Here is a 23,371-nt window from a genome sequence, read left to right as displayed (position 1 = left end):
TGACTGATGCTGCGTCTTGTTGTGTTGTGGCCAAGTGGCAATTTTCGGTTCTGAAAAGTGAAACAAAAGCTGAAGCTCCTTAAAGCTGCATTCTCTCTAATGTCCAGCAGGAGGTGACTCCACTGGCTCCAAAAAGAAGTTTGTTCCTATAGATGTCTATGAGAAAATGAGCCTACTTCTCTCTTGATTTATATCCCCAGTAAACATTTTCATAGTGAGTTTATGGTCTATGAAATCTCTGTCTGTCTGTTTTTCCGTCCGTCTGTTAGGAATCTCATTACCCAGTCCTAGAGGGGAGCTGATAGACACACAGAGGTAGTGGAGGGTGCGGTGCTGCAGTGAGGGGGAGGTGGAAGGTGGAGGCAGGTCTGTTCCCTTAGCTGCAGATGAGAGGTGAAATAGAACACTAATACTGAAATGACTCTGGTCTTCTTGAATTGAAAGGATGAATAATTCTGGTTTCTTACAATGTTTTGAGGTTTGGCCACCACTCATATTGGCATATTGTATGGTTCGCAACAATTTTGGGTTATCAGAGCCCAAAGGAACACCTTCCCAATGTTTTGTTTTGTCCAACCAAATTCAAAATTATTTAAAATAAATTTAAATTATTAAAATATTTAAAAAAGGAAAAGCAGAAATTGGAAAACTGGGAACCATGTGCCAGCAGTGCGATGGAATATGTTTTCACATTCGCACTATTCGCAAACTTTCACTGTTGAGCTAATATGACGACAGTTCTTCTCCCCAGCACAGTACACTGCCTGAAAGCAGGCACTGCCTTTACAGCTAAACTCAGGGACGGAAAGTCCCCAATGCACACAATTACAAGAAAGATTGAAATATGATTGACTGCAGCCAGTGAGCCACATCACTGTCCATTTCGCAGAGCAAATCTCTGCCGTATCACTGAAATCTATCTGGCAGATATCCGGTGAATCACCCTGTCTAGAGGTTTTATGCCTATACCTGCGTATATACACCACTACACCCCCGCTCTGTTGTATTGGGGTAGAGGCAGAACATCTTAAAGTGCTTACCCACTGCTAGTACCAGCTCTGCTCGGTTCGACTCGGCCGAGGTGCCCCATCCTCCATTTTTCATTGTTTTGTTTATTAGTACCGCCTCATCTGTGATGCGAGCGTGGCTGGTCGTTATAGCGCCGCCGCAGGAAACTGCCATGACCTAACGAGACACACACACAGAAAGTCGAAGGTGTGTTGTTTTTGATTCTCAGCATGTGGCTGTTGCCACAGCCAGAAGACAGATTTTGTTTCAAAAGAAGCTGGAGGCAGCAAAAAAAAAAAACGCTGGCTAAACTATTTAAAAATGGCAGGTTTGTTCAGGACACCACCGTCTGTAGCTAGCAATGATGACGCAGTGATTAGGGACGATTTTCTCTGACCAATCAGTAGTCTGCAGCTTTTCACGTCGCCTTTTGGTACCGCCTTAGCTCGCTTGGAACCTCGACGGAGGTGATACTAAAGAAAGTACCTGTTAGCTAGTGCCAGGTACTTTTTTTCATAATGGAAAAACAAAAAGAGGTGAGTAGAGTCGAGGCGAGTCAAGCAGGTCCCATGTAATGGAAAAACGCCATTAGACACAGATCAGACCTATCTGCAGAAGCAACTCTCTAAATCATCATGGCAACATTCTTGCAGATCAAGCCTTCTCATTACCTGGCGTGCCCCTTTTCTAAATCCCTTTTTTGTTGTTGCCCCTCTCAAGAAGGCACCCTACATTTTGGCAGAGCACCAGGAGAAGAGGAAGTCCTTTTCATGTGCTAACCTTTCACTTCCCTCTCCTGCTGTGTTCCTCTCTCCTCACAATGTGGCCCAGCACCTTATCGCTCTAATGCTGGCTGACTAATGGGGCTTTTACCTGCTGGCTCTCGGGTGCTAATCCCTGCTCATAGCTGACAGACTAGCTGAGGGCTCATGCTAACCCTCAGACAGAGTCTGATAAAGGCTTCCTGCTGCTCAGTTCTCACTAATAGCCTCCTCACAATCTGACATGACTGACTTCATGACCTCATACACGTACAGCCCTCCCTTTCCATGCACTCATTTCTTATTCCTCCATTACCTTGCCAAACTCCAGAGAAGGATGTGGTGCCGGGTCTGCACTGTTTGTTGAAGTGTAATGCTGGAGCTGCTGCTCTCACTTTTTCTGTCTTTCTCCTTCTTTTCTTTTCTCTCTATCTTTTTGGCTCCCCTCTCCTTTGGCCTCCTCTGAATGATGAATGAGGTAGCAGGTGTAAAGAGCTGACTGTGGTGAAGAGGGAGAAACACAGGTTGAACCACCTGACAACCTGAATGTTTGTCCTGAATGACTTTTCTGTTTTTTAGCACTAATCAGCGTCCTGAGTATCCACAACACACAGTAGCAAAGAAGTCTAGCATCACTGTTGAGAGAGGCTGAACTATAAGCACAGTGCTGCTGAACATATGTAGGAAGCCTAATGGTGCGTTTTAGTTGGAAATGTCAACTGGAACTCCTCCTGAAGCCGGATTTCCGACTCAGAAAATCAGGAGAACCTCACCAACCCTGACCTCAAAATCCAAGATGGCTGCTCCGTGCATCAACAGTGGTGAAAGCTGTGTGGATATACTGTGTATTACTGTAGCACTTCTGACTTCCAAGGTAAATTGACTTACAAGGTAAATGGAACACGGCATTATACACCAAAGATCTAAAGCGAGATAAGTTTACAGGCCATAGAATCATGGCTATTCATGGTCTCCAAAGAATGAGTTCAATTCTTTTTGACATAATAATAATAATAATAATAATAATAATAATAATAATAATAATAATAATACAATAACTGTAGTTGTTGTATGGGGGTTTAAACAACTTCAGGTGGTATTTTGAAGACCTAAAGAAGTCTTACATTATAATTATTATAACCTGATTAAACTGTACTGCTTGCTGGTAGGTAATCTAAGCTCTGCAATGGCGTCTTCCTAATTCTTGCCGGTGGTGTTTCTGCATTCTACTTTATTCCAGCTTGTATTTGGTACGTCTGTGGCAGTGGGCACTTGATATCAAATGTAAATGAGACACTGATTGAATCTGACTGGATTCTGTCACGTCGTTTGCAAGGGTACTGGGCATTTCAAAGAGGCAGGAAGCAAGCCATCACATCCGATCAGCAGTTACCCAGTACTTGTCTGCAGTTACCAAGAATAGAGGCCTGTCTGCATTAGACAAGTATGCATGTCCCTATGTGCGTACAAAATCATAATGATAAAGATAATAACACATCCCGAGGACACACTCATCAAAACAGTGCTTCATAGTGTCCATAGGGCTCAATTGTATAATACAGTAATGACCACTAGAAAACTGATTGTGTTGTAGTCAAAGGGCAGACTCCAAGTTTCTCCTGAAAGATATAAAGTCATTTTGTTTCCCACTAAAAGCCTCGCCATGGCCGTCCTCCGTGCACCTCCGGGTTACAGATAAGTCAGTAAATTTGAGTAAATGCAGGCTTCGCTTATCCTGTGCGAATGCGCCACACGAAACTCAGATGTGGGGGGGTAATTTCTAAATCACACGAGGTCCCCAGATGATACTTATCCTGTGCAAATAAGGCTTAGGTTTATTACTGTAAGGCTCAACATAAATATAAAATAGCCTGGTTTAGGGTGTGCTTGTTTTATTGGTAGCCTAAGCCTGTCACTGTCTTCATGGTGGTTGGGGATTGCTTGTTTAACCGATCACACTTACTCTGCCCCATTTCCGAAATGAGGATTTTCTGGCTCCGCTGACCAAGATGGACTTTTCATCAAGTGCCATCATCAGGTCAACATTTAATTTGGTCTAATTCTTTGGTTTATGACCATTACCTACAGAACTAATGGCACTACCATAAGCCTCAGCTACACTTTGTGATGAGTCCAAATGTATGCTAACATTCAAAGTGATGATAATGAGCATGTTAAGTATTATACCAGCTAAACATCAGCAATATGGAGTCTATGTACAGCTTCACAAGGCCACTAGCATGGGTGTAGACTCTTAGCTGTGTGGGTCACTCTTGGTGTAGGCACTGCTGTAGGCTCTGTGAGTGAAAACATTTTCTTACATAGCCACACCTTCTGTTTGAAGCTTCTCTCTGGATTTGTAGGATTTTCAATGGGTATATTCTTCTTCCAGTGTGTACATATGTAGGTGTGTTTGCAGTTGGATCAGTCACGTCTCTGACTTTGTGGTGCATTGTTCCACTCAGTTTCTCAGCCTCTCAGTTTCCCATCCTGTGGACTAAAGCAGTAATCTTTGGAGTTGAATACTCTTGACTTCAAACCAAGCCCATGACCTCTTTATTTTGCCTCACTCTTCCATCTGCCACTTTCGCTGTACTTTTTTTACTTACTCTTTATTTTCTGTCTCTACTGGGGATTGTTTTTTGCTGACAGGGAAATGTGGTGAGGTTGAAATTTTCTGAAAAAAAAGGCTTAGTTTGACCTGGTCAGCAGAGTGAGGAAAGAAGTCCTGTGGCGAAGGACAGTAATCTTACAACTCTGCTGAATCGCTCAGGTTATAAAAGTGTGAAACCAAGAATGGAGGATCAGCTGGGCCAGTAGAAGCCACACTGTTGGGTCAGCTAGGGCTGAACACCGGGGCACAGAGGTGGATATTTCAAATATGAACAACGTAGGTAAATATATAACACTTGAATGTGAGTTAATAAATGGTAATATAAGGGATGTTATCAGGGTCTTTGGCTACTAGATGCTCTAAAAAACAGAGAAGCCTGTTTTTTGTTCAAAGCCCTGACTGATTATTATTCCTTGCACTCTTGCCATGAGGTTTAATGATCTAAGTTATTATTCGCTTAAAACCACAACTGATACTTCCTTACTTGATTATGAGAATCAAAGGGGCCTTCTTCACCTTGAATTCTGCAGGAAAACTGCTGGTGTAGGTGGTGTGCCCCCGAAGTTTGAAAGAAAAAACTCAAAAGCAAAAATCCCCTCTTGGATGCCCTTATGGTAAATAAAGCAAAGTGCCCTTCCAGTGGAAAAAACGTGATTCAGTGCCATTTAGTTTGCCCTACATGCTAGAAACTTTATTGTGCGCTGGTGCCCCCCACATGCAGCCGGTGCTCCCCACATAGATAGAATACTTTATTTGTCATTGTACACAGTTACAACGAGACATTGTTTGGAACAAACCTGAGATGCCCACAGCTAAAAAAGACTAAAATACATAAAATAAGTTAAATAAATAGATAGTTACACATGATATGCAAATTGCACTTGTACCCATTAAAATAGTTTGCAGTGACTAATGTGTTAACACTAGCACACAGGTTGGGGTGGTGGGGGGCAGAGGAGGCCCCCCATGCAGCTGGTGGGTGAATGAAAAAAACTGGGTTTATCTGAATAGTCACATACACACATTTCCTTGTCCCAACAAATATTGATTTAGTGATGTGTTTTTGAACATGCAGGCTTAAACACTATACCAGTGTCAGATGGAAACATGCACAGCTTAAGGTTATTATAGTTTTGCATTTTTCATTAGTTTTTATTTTTATTTCGTTATGACTTTTTGTTTTCCAATTCAGTTTAGTTTTAATTAGTTTTTAAAGCGGGTTTGCTAGTTTAGTTTAGTTTTTATTTTTTGAAAATGCTTAGTTTTAGTTTAGTTTTTATTAGTTTTAGTCTTTTTTTGTAATATGGGTTATTTGTCGGGGGATTCAAAAAGATCAGAAAAAGTATTGTGTAATAATAACTCAACAAAAACATCATACAATTTTAGAAATATGTATTCACAATGTATTCAACAATAACACTGGTACATAAAATGTAGCCTACATATGGTCATAAATATGTAAACAATCTACACAAGACGCAGTATGTGCAAAATGTGTAAGTGACGTGTTCCAGGAAAAAAACCTAAATAGCCAACAGACTAAAGAAGACATGAACAGGTGTTTTGAACTTTGGTTCGAGTAAAAGTAAACTTTTTGAAGTCAATCGAGTCACACAGTTGTGTAGACATCCCAGTATCAGTCCACATATTAATCCACACTTCCTCCCGCTTTTGGTGTTCCTGCGTACGTACTAACCAGCAGCTGTCAGGTCGCCGGTGAAAGCCCTCCTGTAGTGTTCTCAGTCGTGCTGTTGTCTCTGTCATGCTGCCTGGGCCTGTATCTATACATTCATGCCTGTAACGTTACCGGGGTTAGCTTCTGTTTCGGGGAAAGGGGGCTTTGCGTTCTCCTTTACCTTGTTAAGGTAAGCTAGGTTAGCCTCCTAGCTTGTGTGCGCTTCTCAAATATACTTTCAAATTCGTGGGATTTTTCCCTGTAATACATTGACAACATATTTTACCACCTTCCACTGCAAGGCGCTTTTATCTGACACAGTCATAATCAAATAGGACTTCCGCTTTCTTCCGACTTCCGGTACCGCCATGATGCCAGGTGAGAGGCACGGAGCCACGGACATGTTGTGTTCAATTTGACGTGGAATGTCGGAATTTCTGGATTCCCAATCGGAAACTATACATGTCTATGGGAAATGTCATGGTCGGAGAGATATAACGTTATTTGCTCTATGAAAGATCGACAAAGACGAAAACTAAGGACATTTACTCGATCATTTTATTTTATTTTAGTTAGTTTTGCAAACAGACATTAAAGTTTTAGTTTAGTTATCGTTTTTATGTAATGCCTCGTTTTTATTTTTATTTCAGTTAACGACAATGTTTTTTCCCACCTAGTTTTCGTTATTTTGTTCGTTTTCGTTAACGATTATTACGGTGGCCGACAGCTGCAAACGCCCTGCAACTTAAGAAATCACACGCAAATAGACAAAACACAAGCAAATTAAGAAAACAACTTCATTAATTTGACAACACACGCGCAGCATTCAGCAAACGCACTGCAAATACACACAACACAACCAAATACATAAACGCGCTGCAAATATGAAACAATGCAAAAAGAAAAGCACACAAACCCAGAAAACAAATGCAACAAAAAAAACAGAGCATCCAGATTACACAACCAAAGTTCTCCAGACCTCTAGAGGGAACAGCTAGTGGAACAGCTTGATTTTTGACCCCACGGGGAGAGAGCGCTCTGCCTTTTTATTAGAGTCGGGTATGGCTGCAGCCTGGAGAACTCCATAGACTGTATATTAAATTCATATTATTATTAATAACATAATATATTAATAATATAAAGTCTATGCTCCCGTCTCATGCCCTCCCGGCTGGTGCCGTCCCTGAGCTTCGGCTTTTCAAAATAAAAGCTCGCATCTGGTCCGCTATGTGTTTGTACTTTGGTGTTTTGGATGTTTGTGAACTAAACAGTACGGCAATCATGCTAATGAATACAATAACTTTTTCAGCAGATGTCTTAGTTAGTTACAACACGTTGGAATTAGCAAAGCAGTTTTGTGTTTATATGGGCGAGCGGGATTTATTCAGTTTGATAAATACCACGGTAAATTGGCTGGTTTACTAAACAGGGAGGGACTATAAATCCTGTCTGTTTTTTGTATTTCAAGAGCGAATTGCTCCACAATATGAATACAGATTGATCACTTATTTTGTTGGTAACCGTTATAATCACAATATTACACTTGAGGAGGCCTACACTTCAGTAATGCGCCTTTCGGACCTCAAAATTAAACCCTCTCATGTAATATGTCTTAAACAAACGTCAACATTAAACGCTGATGCAGTTTTAAATGTTTTATTACCACGAGTTTACAGACGTCTCTGCTGATTGAGTATCACCTGTGACCTGAGCCGAGACACACCCACCAAACGAGGAAAACATATCTCAAACATAGACTTAATATTTACAGTCTATGCAGTTGCTCTCTCTCTCTCTCTCTCTCTCTCTCTCTCTCTCTCTCTCTCTCTCTCTCTCTCTCTCTCTCTCTCTCTCCCTCTCTCTCTCTCTCTCTCCCTCCCTCCCTGTGGGGTCGAAAATCAAGTTGTTCCACTAGCTGCTCCCCCTAGAGGTCTGGAGAACTTCCGTTGTGTAATCTGGATGCTGCGTTTTTTTGTTGCATTTGTTTTCTGGGTTTGTGTTCTTTTTGCATCGTTTCATATTTGCAGCGCGTTTATCTATTTGGTTGTGTTGTGTGTATTTGCAGTGCGTTTGCTGAATGCTGCGCATGTGTTGTCAAATTAATGAAGTTGTTTTTCTTTTTGCATCGCTTCTTTTTTCGGGGTTTGCGTGCTTTTCTTTTTGCATCGTTTTTTATTTGCAGTGCGTTTATGTATTTGGTTGTGTTGTGTGTATTTGCAGCGCATTTGCTGAATGCTGCACGTGTGTTGTCAAATTAATGAAGTTGTTTTCTTAATTTGCTTGTGTTTTGTCTATTTGCGTGTGTTTTCTTAAGTTTCAGGGCATTTGCCCCTGTCGGCCACCGTAGGTTATAACCTTGGAAGGGACAGTGAAGCAACAGAGACACGTGCGGTAGCAGTAGTGGTTGGCTGCTACACACCACACAGACTTCATTAAAGACTGATTACTGAAACAAATGTAATGGTGTATGCATTCCTAATGCACACACACACACACACACACACACACACACACACACACACACACACACACACACACACACACACACACACACACACACACACACACTAGTCAGTGTTTACATGAAGCAGTACTGCAAATTGGATGCATTTGCCTCTGCTTCAGTAGGCATGCAGATTTTGGAGTAGGCAGCAGTAAGAGACAGTGAGTGGCTGCCTTGTGAATTACAAGGGGCTTCCACTCCCTTGGATTAGTGCAAATGCTAATCACTGCCCTAATTAATCTTCTCCTAATTCCCAATTAAGCCTGAGATTCACTTTGTCTGGCTGGTTGAAATGCAGTTCCCCAGATACCCAGCAGCCCTGGGGCCAGGCAGGCGCCGAGCCTCACACATGACTACAGCCAGAACCAGGGCTGAACACTTTATGACCTTATCTTTGTCCTCTAAATGCAGCTGGTCTTAATGTACAGAAATGCTGCTCTAGAAGATAGCAGTGTCAGTTGGAAGGACTGTAGGATGAAGACACAGTAAGGATGTGAGTTCCAGCTGGATGAAAGGTGAGCTAGGTTAACAGACCAAGCTAACAGCCAGGATTTATTAATCCTGGAGCCTTTTCTGTTCACTCAGCAGTGGTTTTACCTTACTGTTATCAGCCTGCATTAAAATACAACAGGTGCATATCGCTGTTCATTTAACTACTGTTATTATTTAAAGTTGTGACCATGATTTTGTATAAGTATTCATGTGACATTGTTACTGTTATATTGCTGAATGAAGATTGCTGTTCATATTCTTGTTAGAAGTGTGTTGAATATATTATGACAGTTGTTGAGATAATTAGAAAAGGCTGATCAAATTTCAAATGTGTTTTAAATGAAGTCTGTTACTAAGGGCAATACATAAAACGCTGTACATGTGTGTTTCTATAGTGGACCAATGCACCTTGAATTATTTTAGTTGATGGATTTTTTATTTTTTTATTCTTTAACAATAAAGGATTGTGTTTGTTCAGCTTCCATGTGCATTGTATTTGGCATTCTTAGCACACAATTTGTGTTGTCTAGTAAACTGGGACTATAATTTGGGTGTCATAATCATACCATTAAAGGATTAGGCTACTAATCATTTGCACAAATTAACAGTTGTACTCTTTGTCTTAAAAGTAAGCAGAAGATAATGTTACTCAGGAAATTTACCATGAAGATCAATTTTCTATAACGCTAGAATATGATGCGGAAATATCTCTTTCACTCTGTTCCTCCCTCTCTCTCATGGGCTAAAATATAAATGTCCTAAGTCATATTAACTCCCACTGCTCGCTTTTAATGCAAAGTGTACAACTGTTCGTTTTTGCAAATGACCAGTGACTCATTGAATGGTTTCAGTTAAGAGCAGTAGTTCATAAAAGTATATTTTTAGACTATCATTCAATCGGTCCGCTATTATCTGCCACTATATTATCTTTTTTTTTTTTACAGAGGCCTAGTTTCCTTCTCTACATATTATATGCTTTGCTCCCTCGTATATATGGACATAGAAAATAAAGACACTGAAGAAATTGGACTCTTAGATCTAGAAACTTTAAAGATAATTAAGTGATAAATTCCATGCACAGTGTAAACATGAAAGTAACAGAGTGATATTCATATGTTATTGCCCTCCAGCAAAATATAAGGTCAGAAACCATTGGGGTGTCCTCTCCCTGTTGTTACATGAATGTACAGTAGCCTACATCATTATATAGTTACTGGTCCGGTGAACTAAGACTATAATTTGGGAGGATTGTACAATTAGGATATGTTCTTAAAATTGTACAATCCTCCCAAATTATAGTCCCAGTTTACTGGACAACACAAATTGTGTGCTAAGAATGCCAAATACAATGCACACGGAAGCGGAACAAACATGATCCTTTATTGTTAAAGAATAAAAAATAAAAAAAATGAATCAACTAAAATAATTCAAGGTGCATTGGTCCACTATAGAAACACACATGTACAGCATTGTATGTATTGCCCTTAGTAACAGGCTTCATTTAAAACACATTTGAAATTGTATCAGCCTTTTCTAATTATCTCAACTGCCAACTGCCATAATATATTCATCAAACTTCTAACAACAATATGAACAGCAGTCTTCATACAGCAATATAACAGTAACAATGATTGTCACATGAATACTTCTACAAAAAAATTATTTACTATTTATTATTTACTTTGATTAAATTGCACTAGAGTTGATTTTACCCATTGGGGCGGTTCGTTTGGGCATGTGTGAATGCAGCAATCAAGCGTACTGAGACCTGCTTGATGAGGTGGTCTCGATACACTTTCAATCCAACTCTGGAGCGGTTCGTTTGTGGTGAGAATTTGATCAGACCTCGAACCGCACCAACTATATAATCTCCCCCAGTCTGAGCTAATGTCTCCTGTAGTCAGGTGTGCTTAGCAATATGCGATGCGGCAGAGCAGCAAACTGTAGCAGCTTGCAGTGTTTCTCTCACAGAAATAGACAGCGGTCAAGCTCGCCAGCCGTCACTCACATCTCCATGGTAACACCAGCCACCGTTAAAGTTGGAGACAGACGCCGGCAGAGCAGAGTGAAGTCTCGGTGAGCAGAGCAGACATAGAAACGTTGCTCGCGAAACAATGTTGGATTATTTAAATGAAATGAGCTGGTTTGACCATGGAGATGTCCAGAACACAGGACCTTCCTCCTGCCATTTACTTTCTTGCTCCCTCCCCCCAGACACATATGACCAATAAGAGGAGCGAACGAGATTTGTAATGACGCATTTTGCTACGCTACGCTTGGAACATACCATATATACATACACTATGGCTCTGAGTATCTGCTAAAGAAAGTAGAATGAAGTGACAATGAAGTGGTTTCTAACTCTAAAACATGGATTTAATGATAAATTACTCTTCAAGTAGATTAACTACGAGTTTTTTGGGATACTTTCAATATTGGTTGACCTATAATGATTAAAAGTTACAGATTCTAACATATAAAACTATAAAGTTTGGTTTCTGAAGGACAAGAAAGCAGAATTTGGAAATAAGTTTCTTAAATACTACTCCTTTATTTACTGAGTATTAAAACGAAATAATACTGTACAAGTATTTACAATATGTAAAATGTTGTAAAACTGGAAAAGCCCCACATCTGTATGAATATCTATCTAACCCTAATTCCTGAATGACCCCTTGAGGTATTTTTTTCCACTATTATTTATTTCTGTCTCGTGATTTCTTTTATTTGTTATTGATATCGCTTGCTCGGTTGTTATTGTCCGTTTGTTGTATTCTCCTGAATATGTCTTTTTGATTGTGAATTTTTTTTTTTACCTCGCTACTCAATGCTACTCTCCACCACTGCTGACCACACACACACACACACACACACACACACACACACACACACACACACATGCAGGTGACTTTATTTGGGGCAGGAGATAGTAATAGTAATGCTTGGGTGTGTCTTCGTGGAAGCTACAGTAAATATATCTAATGGGCTTGTCCAATAAAGCATGGGAGAGCTCTACACTAACATGCTAAATATACTGCTGTGTGTGTGCATCAGCCAGCAGCACTCATGTGAAAGCCACCTGGAAAGAAGTGCTTTTTGAAGAGAGTAATCAGCCACTTAGACAAAACGGCAAGTAAATATTGCTGCCGAAGTTGGCTAATCAAAAGCACTCAACACAGTCACACACACACACACACACACACACACACACACACACACACACACACACACACTGCTGCCACACACACACTGCTGCCACACACATCGACTCAGACAATCCACAGAAGAGCAGACAAACACACACTGAGGTCAGTGGTCGCAGGAGTTTTGCTTTGGCTTTCCACGGACGAGACATCATGGGAATATATTTGAAATGTTTAACAGATAGCTTTTGGCACAATCACAATCACAGTTGTACAGTCTGGCCAGTTCCAGCACTATATAGCAGAACAATTTATGGGATTGGCTCCCAGCAGTGGGTGGGCTCAGAGCCTCCACATTCCTTAGCCCCTACTTTATTAGTTATCGCCCATGACAAGGCAACCAATTTGACTTATGTCAGGCAGTTAGCTGCCATCTCTACAGCGGTTATATACGCAGCCTCCCCTGCTTCTCTGTAATCTGGATTAATAGTTGACACAAGGAGTTAACCAGAATGGATACACATGACACAGGTTGTTATTTACAGTCAGCGTCCCCACGGCAACACTAAGCAGTGTGTCTGACATGTATCATGATGTTCCCCACAGTCGCTGTGTTTACATGCTCTCATTGACTATGTGAACTGTTGCAGATGGTAAAGACCACAGTGATAATAATAGTAAAAACTGTGGATACACTACAGGCCATATAATGTGTGTGTGTGTGTGTGTGTGTGTGTGTGTGTGTGTGTGTGTGTGTGTGTGTGTGTGTGTGTGTGTGCCGGAACATCCTCAGGCAATTCTCTCTCTCTCCTGACTATTTCAATCCTTGTTGTGTTGAGTACTTTAACATGAGAATTAAGTGACCCAGTTCAATGTCTTGATTGTGGCTGTTAAGAGAATGACATGGTTGTGCTGTTGCAGTGGAAACACTGGACTTCCTTTGCATTACGTGTACAGTACAGCCAGCTCTGGACAATAAGAAATGAAACAGATTTGCTCTCTTTTTCTCTTCCTCCACCAGGGGTGATCTACACCACCGATATGTTGGACCGCGAGACCAAGGACTCCTATTGGCTGACGGTGTATGCCAGCGACCACGGTGTGGTTCCCCAGTTCGCCACTATCGAGGTGTTCATCCAGGTGGAGGATGTGAACGATAACGCCCCGCTGACCTCCGAGCCACTGTACCGGCCCTCAGTGGCCGAGAACTCTCCGCGAGATGTTTCTGTGCTCCAGATCCAGGCCCAGGACCCTGACGCCACGCCCCCTGCCGCTGCTGATAGGCTCAGCTACCGCATCGTCAGTGGAAACCCACAGAACTTCTTCGCCATCAACAGCCGCACTGGTGAGTAATGGCTGAAAAAGGCTGTTTGTGTTTCTCGGGTAGAAGGCAGACTGAAACAATGAGTAGGTCTGAACCTTTTCCATGAATGCTCTTGCTTTCAGTTTGAGTAGCTAACTGACAGGTGACTGTTTGAAGGAGTACGCTTCAGGCTGTCTCAGTGACCGGCTGATCCATGACACAAACTATAAGTTGACCACTTTTTGTGCCAATGATGAAAAGAAGGTTTAAACTACATAAGAAAAGTAACCTTTGAAAATGTGAAACATACTGTTTTAATGCAAAGTCATCAACTCTATTTATGCTAAGTCATTTCAGGCATTTTGGATGGATGGGCTAGCAAGTGTAAATGCATTCAAGTCCGATTGAAATCCAGTTTCGACAGATTCTAGCCAGATGTTGAAAAGGTGTAAATGCATACATATAACACATCTGTTCCCTCTGCTCCATGGATAGTGTAACCGTGTCAATGAGCAGTCTGTGGACATTCTCGCTGTCTGATATTGTTGAAGCTAACTGCTAACATGCAGAAGGTCTTCTTCCACAAAGCAACATGAAGTGTGCTGCTTCAGTGGTCCCTGCCATAGATCATAGAGTGTGGGCCTTTCAAAATATATTCTCTCATTTGGTGTTTTGATGATGGTGGTGCTATCTCAAATGCACATGTGATGCTAACAGTTCTCAGTGCAGGACTGTTAACAGTTTCCGTTCTCTGGGCTTTCTAACGCTTGGGATGATAACACTACAGTACTTAGTAGGGTTTCACGATATTGACAAAATGTGATTTTGCCCCTAGTACTTAGATATAATTGTAGGAACTTGGTGCAGTGCCAGATGTTTCAATAATAGCACGTCTATAGTGTGTGTGGGATGAAGAGAACAAGAACACACACAGCCCTCTGCACACTGCCTCACACACACACTCTGTTTTGCAGATAAGGCTTGTGCTGGAGACAGGGCCAAATATAATTGGCTGTTGCTATATTTAGCTGTCCTTTAGTCAAGATCCCTTTGCTTTGAATTTGATTCTATTCCACCCATTCGTCCTTAAGCAACTACTCCTCTCTCTCTCTCTCTCTCTCTCTCTCTCTCTCTCTCTCTCTCTCTCTCTCTCTCTCTCTCTCTCTCTCTCTCTCTCTCTCTCTCTCTCTCTCGCTCTCTGCCTTTATTAAAGAGATTCTTGCACTTAGCTTCTTTGTATTGTCATCTTTTATCTCCTCATGTTTTCTCCTTCTGCCATCCTCTAGTACACTCTGATTTAACTCCAACTATGTCCTTTCTTTTCTTGCTAACAGTTTTCCACTGTCCGATGGCGGATGTTGAATATTTGATATTGTCGTTATGAAACTTTGATGAGGGACTCGCTCGCTCGTATCACAGCACAGTCCATTGGGATGTTATGTCATTGTAACTACAGCAGTACTGGACTGCAGAGCCTTTCTAGGATTTCAGGACATTTGGCTCTTAGCCCGGACCTTCAGTATGCATCCTGGACACATGCTAACCAATGTGGCTTACTTTCCAGATGAATAATGATTCGTGATGTTAAAAATAAGAGTTGTTAGTAATTAGTATTAGTATCGAGAAGAAACAGAATACTTCCCAACTGCTTTCACATTTAAATGTATCTATGTAAACATTAGTTTATTGGAATATTAAAAGGGTTTAGTACAGGGTACAGCAATATGAATAAGTCATTACCGTTTTAGTTAACACATTCTCACTCCCAGAGCGTCAGAAAGCGACGCTTGGTCAGGTGTCTTTGGCGTTAGTTACTGACACATAATTTCTCCTTTAGTTTCAGTGAGACGTACAAGATAGTATGTCTTGTCTCGTCTTGCACGTCCGAAAAAACTAGTTTTTTCACCTTGCCTTTCAGGGCTTCCGTAAAGTCTGTGTGGACCAAGTTGTCAATAATTTTTCATTGTTTTCACACAAAATGCATCAATGACCACATTCACCAAAATCCATGAGCTATTTGCTCATTCAGACTCCTCCCACCTGTAGAGCACTGTATATCTGCAGCACATTGTTTAAATGCTAATATACTGTTGGATATAACTCATCAGATTAAGTTATATTCAGGCTTAAAGTTCTGCATAATTAAGGGCGTGGTCACTTTGAGTGAGCCTGTGTGGAAATGAACACCTCTGCTGAAGTGTTAAAGTGATGGTTCAGAGTAATTTCACCCTAGGCTGCTTTGCACCTTGACCTCGAGCCAAACAACCCCCCCATAAGCTTTTTTCCCTTGCTATAACGTTGGTCGAGTTAGCGTTATCAGCTGGTTAGCTTAGTGCAGGCGCTAATGGATCCACGTTTGTATCTTGTAAATTACCCCACTAATGCCCGGAATGATACCAAACTTCTACAGTAGTATGAATAGTTTCTGTACTTATACAACGAGGCATTAGAAAGTTTGTAACTACACCAGAAGTATGTAGTAGTAGTATGTAAGTACTGCGCGATAGCGCCGATAGCGCGGTAGCACCCGAGAGGAGTATCCATCAGGCAAGTGTTATTTAAATATACTTTTGGTGTAGTTACAAACTTTCTAATGCCTCGTTTTATTAGTACAGAAACTATCTGACGAACTTCCGGCAAATTTGAGAGTTGCTCGGTAAGTCCATCTGGCCAAGAGCCCATTCAAGCCCATTACCAATTTTTCCAAATCGAGGCACCAATCACAACCGTTGAGGCGGGCTTTACACAATGACGATAGCGTAGCGACGGCAAGCAGCTGTCGCTTCTATGTCACCCCGATCGTTGGTCTGATTGGTTGAAAGACTATCCAATTGCGCCCAGAGGCATTTGAGCGACGCCCGTTGGTGACGCCCCTTTGGAAATGGGCTGTGAATGAACCTTCCCGAGACCCACTCTCAGTTACAACTGAGAAGGGTCTGGTGTCAACCAGGCTACCTCCTTCCTAATGATTTTACTTACTTTAACTGACTCGTGTAATAATGCACATGAGAACAAAAGTTTTGTGGTTATTGTGCATTAGCCTGGTGCTTTTTGTGTAAGATTAAATCAAAGTAACCACAGTGCATCTGGTGTGTGGAATTGCACTTTGACAATATGCATCAGTCAGACTTGAGTGCAGCCTTCAGATGGCTGTCAAGGGTCTTAATCATCTGAATGTAAAGGCCTTCATGCAGAATGCCAACTGCTGGGATAACAGATGGCAACAATTCTATATTAATGTACTCCACCGTCCTTGATTTGTTCTTTACATTTCGTGTCTACTGGTTGAAGAATGTAAAATGAAAGTGAAGCAAGTATATAATGAATTGTAGGGGTTTCATAGAGGATTATGTAGGTGTATCTCACTCAATTAAATTGATCCAAATAGCACATGCATCCCATTAACTCTGTCTCCTAAAAGGAGTTACGTCCATATTGGACGATTCCACACCTCCACACCTCTCTCTCTCTCTCTCTCTCTCTATATATATATATATATATATATATATAACACTGACTATCCCCTTGTAACACAGCATGGACATCCCTGTCATGGCTGGCTTTTGTCCTCAGACAAAATGTTCCACCTCCAACATCATGAGACTGAACTTCGTCTCTTGTAGCTGTGCAGAATCTACCAAAATATTTGGCTCTGAAACACTGTGTGAAACCTGCTAATGCATGGGCTGCAAGGTTATCGGACACCACACACCACACACTCAACAAAGGATCTCCTTCTCTTGTTTGAAGACAACACTTCACCTTTGGCCGTGGCACTGACAAGAATGTTATTGTCCATCACAGCGCTGACTACCTCATCCAAAGTACTTTCACTTGCATTAATGTCATGGCTCCATAAGACTTCTTTAATTGTATTTCTGAGGAGTGGCTGGGACAGAGTAAAAATCTGAGTCAAATGCTCCACTATTTCCTGAGATGCCATGTCAGATACATAAGGAACAGTCTGCATCTTTAGGAATAATGATGCCAAGTTATGGTGCAACTGCTCCCTTAAACTTTCAGTGTCACATTGACTGTCCATATCAGAAATATCAAATATGTCTGCGTTCTCACACTGAGCAGGGTCTTCATCAACACTTTCAGCAGAAGGTATGACAGGGGCACTGTCATGTTCTGATACAAAGACATTATCATCAAAGTCTGCACTACCTCTATGGTGTCTACTTTTGTGCCCATTAAATGAAGGAATACACATTTGTTGTGTATGTACAGTTCTTGAAAGGGCATGTTAACATCTCATGACATAGGGGACATGTTAACAGTGTATATGTTGCATGTGCTCTCTCAGTCTCATCTACTCTGCATGTGTCAACATGGCACCGTGACACATGAGTTTTCAATGCATTAAATGACTGAAATGTACAAATGCAATCACTGTACAGACATGGCAGAGGACTGACTCTTGAGTAGTGGCTATGTTGCAAACAATAGTGCCTAAATAATCTTGCCTGGGTGTCTGCGGTTGGAGAGCACAACTTGCACTTCCACTCCATTGAATCACCTGTACCCTGCAATTTAAATAACATTTTTTATGCGAGTGATTATTTTTACCTTGCCTTAAATAGGCATACATCCTTAGAATAACTAATGAATGGAATGCCTTTTAAATCAATATTAAGTTAATATGCTAATGACATAAATGTATCTATGACATTTTTCATAATCCTGCATTTATCTATATAAGGGGGATTTCTTATTTCAAAATTGTATTCAATTTAAAATACTTTTTTATGTAGGGGCAATTAATTATGAGTAGCTTCTACAGAAATACATGCAACATTCAGATAAAACGTGAGTGCCTGGACATTGATCATTTATACCATTGTTTTCATCATGAGCTAACCCCCTTTTCTGAAGTATTCCCCTCCATGAGCACCGAGGGACAGCAGAAAACACTCCTGTTTTCATCCTTCCTCATAAATAAGTGTAATTATGAATGTAAATTACTATTAAATAACCTAAATTAGATAATTTATTTCATGATTTCACAGCCACATTACTTTTTTTAAATTAACATATTGATTAATCTATTTCATAGGCACATTTCTTCAATGCATTGGCATACTTTCTTTTTTTAATTGACCTAAATGGTCAATGAGATGCCTGTATAATTATTTAAATTACTATATTCTTAAGTAATTCAAAAGCAATATAGTACAATCCCTAAAGGATAACTAATCACATGAAAACATACCTTGAAATTCAGTAGGACTTTCAATCGCCTAAACAATGATAAAAATTAAAAAAAAATCATGTTAGCCCAGCTACAAAGTGTGTCTTTAGCAATTGTTATTTTTTAATACAAAACGTAAAAGGTGTCATGGCATGAAAATTTCACTTTGAGGTTTTTTTTTTTAAACATTAATATGAGTTCCCCCAGCCTGCCTATGGTCCCCCAGTGGCTAGAAATGGCAAAAGGTGTAACCCGAGCCCTGGGTATCCTGCTCCGCCTTTGAGAAAATGAAAGCTCAGATGGGCCGATCTGGAATCTTGCTCCTTATGAGGTCATAAGAAGCAAGGTTGCCTCCCCTTTCTCTGCCCAGAAAATTTGGCCCGCCCATGAGAAAGAGAGAGACATCATGGCTTGCAAACAAGCAAAGTAGCAGTTGGTCAAGGCCAAAATATTGATGGAAAAACTCTTACAAATTATGTTTGCGATGGTATCAGTTGAGTGAGTCCATGGTAGGGCTGGGCGATATATCGATATATGTTTAAATGTGATATGGATATCGATATAGTTCAAATTTGATCCTTGCTCCAAGCAAGCTGCTGACCCGGAGCTCTCTGCACTGCTCCGCGCACCCCGCCACCGCCCCTCCTTTTGGATTGGCCTATTTTATTTTATAGGCTATTTTTTATTTAAGATATTTTTTTTATTTAAATGTGCACCTTATGGAACTTTTTATTTCAAAAATAGGTACTCCTGTTGTTATACAGTGTTTATGTTTACATAACAAAAAACTTAACTACAAACACCATTTCTGGGGGCATCATATCGGTTTTGTCAGAAACTCTGCTTACCCTCCACTTGTACCTGCAATAAAAGATCAATCTTCAGTCAAGGTTACCTTAAAATATGAATATAAAATGCTTTAAGAAACACAAGTCATACACATTAATATACAGTCAATTGAAATCTGAAAGTCAACTTTTTTCTTGTTTTAAAGACAATGAAAAATCTGAAACCTGTAATGTTAATGCTGTTTCATACACTTAACGTTATCGCGTTTCAGCGCACCTCAGCAAGCAGTGCTCTGTTGTTGAGAGCTAAACAAAAACGTTTGTGAGCTCATTCTTCGGGGGAATATCCATTGATTGGGTTACAATCTGATAACTGTCTTTTGGACCAATAGTTTGAGAAAACTGGAGCAAAGTACACCTAGCTACGCCTTCAATGCGAAGCCCAAAAAGCAGAACGGTGCTCCGTACATGCGACAATATCCACTAGCTAGCTAATGTTAGCATTCTGACGTATTACCACAAACTGTAACGTTATATACAAAGTCGACACAGTTGGCGCAATACAAAAAAACACATGCAATGTCATACAGTATACAGTGTTTCAACATACAAGTTAGTTGGGTCAATTTGTTACTTACTTCGCCAATGTAGTTAAAAGGCTAACGTTATGTTTACGATGTTGCCAGCCGACCTAACGTTATGCGCGCGTTCCTTAAGTTAATGACAATGGTAGAGAATAAACGTCTTCATCTATTCTAACGAAGTAACGTAAACGCATTAATAAAAATACAATAAAAAAATAACGAGGTTACGGATAACGTGACCGCAAACTAACAAGTTACATTAATGTTACTCGTTACAACTGAAAACGTAGCTAGCTAAGTTAGTAGTTTGCTCCAACTCTCTCATTGCACCGGACAAAATAAACGTCATTATTGTTACTTACCACAGCACTTATCAGAAGCAGCAGCAACACACTTTAAAAAACAACCAAGGTTGATGACTGGTGCAAGACCGACGTTAACGGCATTATTTAGCTGATTTTGCCTATGGCTACTAGCCGCGAACTCGCTCGCATCGATTTGAACGAAGCCAGTTGCGTCAAGACGCTGATGACGTCAGACATTTCGTCCGCCTGTTTACTCAAAAGTTGTCATTAAGATGTTGATATACACTGAAAAACATTAATCCACATACAATTAAAAGCACATTCGTCGTTTACAGGACTTAGTATTTTATAGTTGTATTAACAAAATATGTGGTTTTGATTGCTGTACCCGTATAGTTTATGAGTTAGCAGTACTGTTTACAGTGTAGATTAAAACAGCGGTTATACGGCTAAAAATACCAATAATAGCAAAGCTGTATACAGCTTCTCTGCTGCAGCCCGACTGGTAGAAAAAATTGTGCTGTGTTCACGAAAGATGCTTCCCATTGAAATACATTAGTTTAAAAAATGTGCTGACCATCACGAAGAAAACGAGATAAACGTGTCCGTGTACCATATCAATAAATTAAATTACGTGAACATTTCACGAACTGCCATGAGACTGGGTTGATATATATATATATATATATATATATATATATATATATATATATATATATATATATAGGGGGTTCCTGCTGCCACCAGCACAGTGCAGATACAATCTGCCACCATGCAGAACTCATAGGTTAAAGAGGAGATTTATTTCTGCTGCCATCAGCATTGTAAATGACATGATTTCTTGAAATGTCATTTTTGTAATTATTTTGTTTTTATTTTTTGGCTGTGTTTGTTGTTTATGTATTACTGGTGGCCGTAAACCAAATTGCCCTCCGTGGGTAATAAAGATACCTTGAACCTTGAACCTGGGTTGACTTATCGCGGGTTTTATTGTCGGGTTTTGCATGTGTGTATTGTAGGGATGCTAATTTAGATTTTTCCTCTGACCGATAGCCGACCCTTTAACCGATCATTAACTGTTAACTGACAAGCAGGCAGCTGAGTCCCTGTTCACCCATCAGGGATGCTCCGACATACTTTCCGCACTCCTTTGACAGCTTGATGACTTGCAGCGGTCGTGCAGCCACGATGTTCTATGCATTGTTGTAGACACATGCAGACACTTTCCTGGAACAGCTTACGCACACATCACAATTCCACGGTGTGTGTGTGTGTGTGTGTGTGTGTGTGTGTCATGTAGTTGTTGAGTGCTGTCACATTCCCCTCCTTGTTAAAACTAATGAACTGGCACAGCTGCTCCTGGCTTGTTAGCATGTGATGCAGCGTGGCTAATGTAGCATAAAGCAAGCAGCTGTGATCTAATTAATAAATAGCAAATGTCTCTGATTGTTAAGATTGCATTTATAATTAGAAAAGCCCACAGCTACGTAATAAGTTCAGAGGGTGTTGGTATTGATCGATTGTTATGAACAGGTTAGCGCTGATGCTCGGCCTCACACTTTTACAGACTTTAGGGCCTAAGCCTTTTTGGGTCCCAAAGCAAAAAATGGATTTGGGGCCCCGCTGCTGAAGGCCAGGTTCCTAGCCCCTGCTGATTTTGATCAATGTGCATCATTCATCAATTCCAAGAGTATAATGTTAAGGATTGTTGGACTAGAGATGCTATTGAACAAAATGGAATAGCATTGAATAACATATCATCACTTGGATCTTCTGTAGCTGTAGGCTACTCTGTAGTTTCAACTGCTTCTACAGGCCTTCATCTCATCTCCCATTGACTTCATTAAGTCAATCCAGAAATCTGTTGCAAGGCTACACTAGGTCCACTAGACACTCTCACATCTTCCTGTTCTCAAGTCTCTTCACTGGCTCCCTGTCCATACAGGACCCCATTTAAAAGTATTCCTCTTACATACAGAGCATTGCACAGTCAGGCTGCTGTACATGTGGATGAGCTACTTCAGCCATATTCCTCAGCTCGCTGCCTTGGGTCTAATATGTTAAAGTGACTGTCTGTTCCATGCACCCGGCTTCAAACCTGCTTTTCCGAGTCCATAGCACCTAAACTGTGGAATGCGCTGCTGTTTCTGTGGAGTATGGCATATAAAGACATGTCTGGTTAACCTGTCTGCACTGCATGTGTCATTATGTCATTTTTCTCCCACTTAAATCTGCATTGACACAGCAAAATAACAAACTCACAGTCACAAACAAAGCAATGAGAAATGTGCTTGGGATTGCCTTCACATTTGTACAGTGGAGAGTAATGTTGCTATTAATTATTGTTCTAGTCCAGTGTTGTCATTGTGAGTCTTGTATAGAGATTATTATGTAATTTTAATTGTGGATTGTGTTTTTATATTGTATTGTATTCTCTCGGATTTTGTTTAATACCCTTGTGATGCAATTTGGGATTTATGTCTGTGAAAAGCACTCTACAAATACATGTACCTTACTTACTTGTCTATAGTCTATAGGTAGATTAAAAACAATGTCCAAATACAAAAGAACATTGAGTGTGTAAAGTAAAGTCAGTGATCCACAGCCACTGTATGTGTGTGATGGATGAAAGTAGGCCAGGGAACAGTACTATCCTGCAGCTCCTTTCAGTCTGCACTACATCCACTCTTCTCATCATCTTTTCTCTTGTCATTCTCTCCATTCTTTGTCTTTCTGTGTCTTATCCACCCCTCCTGTCAAGGTTTTCAAATTGAAAGTTTTTATTTTTCTGAAGATTTTCTGAGAGGTCCTTTGCTGCCCTCAGAGGAAGGAAGCTAAGACACTGGAGAGATGAAGTTTAATAAATCTTTTATAAAACAAGCTTTTAACTGCAGTTATTTTCTAACAAAAAGGCTGGATGTAGTCATATATTGTAAAATTATTAGTTCATGTTATGAAGAACCTTTCCTGAAGGCCTCTGCAACACCAAGCTTGTATAGTT

At 40.5% G+C, this 23,371-nt stretch overlaps 1 protein-coding gene across 1 annotated transcript in view; it reads left to right on the top strand.

Moving 5' to 3' along the window:
* The window catches only part of fat3a (FAT atypical cadherin 3a), a 143,398-nt gene that overhangs the window by 20,228 nt on the left and 99,799 nt on the right, over positions 1 to 23,371 (top strand). Inside the window, exon 2 of the mRNA XM_078243259.1 lies at positions 13,218 to 13,541. Within this exon, the coding sequence (XP_078099385.1) occupies positions 13,218 to 13,541 (324 nt within the window). The remainder of the gene's footprint in view (positions 1 to 13,217; positions 13,542 to 23,371) is intronic.

The sequence above is a fragment of the Sander vitreus genome, chromosome 3 (genome assembly GCF_031162955.1).
Source record: "Sander vitreus isolate 19-12246 chromosome 3, sanVit1, whole genome shotgun sequence".
Classification (NCBI taxonomy): domain Eukaryota; kingdom Metazoa; phylum Chordata; class Actinopteri; order Perciformes; family Percidae; genus Sander; species Sander vitreus.
Note: the sequence above shows the minus strand (reverse complement) of the source record. Positions and strands in the feature narration are given on the sequence as shown.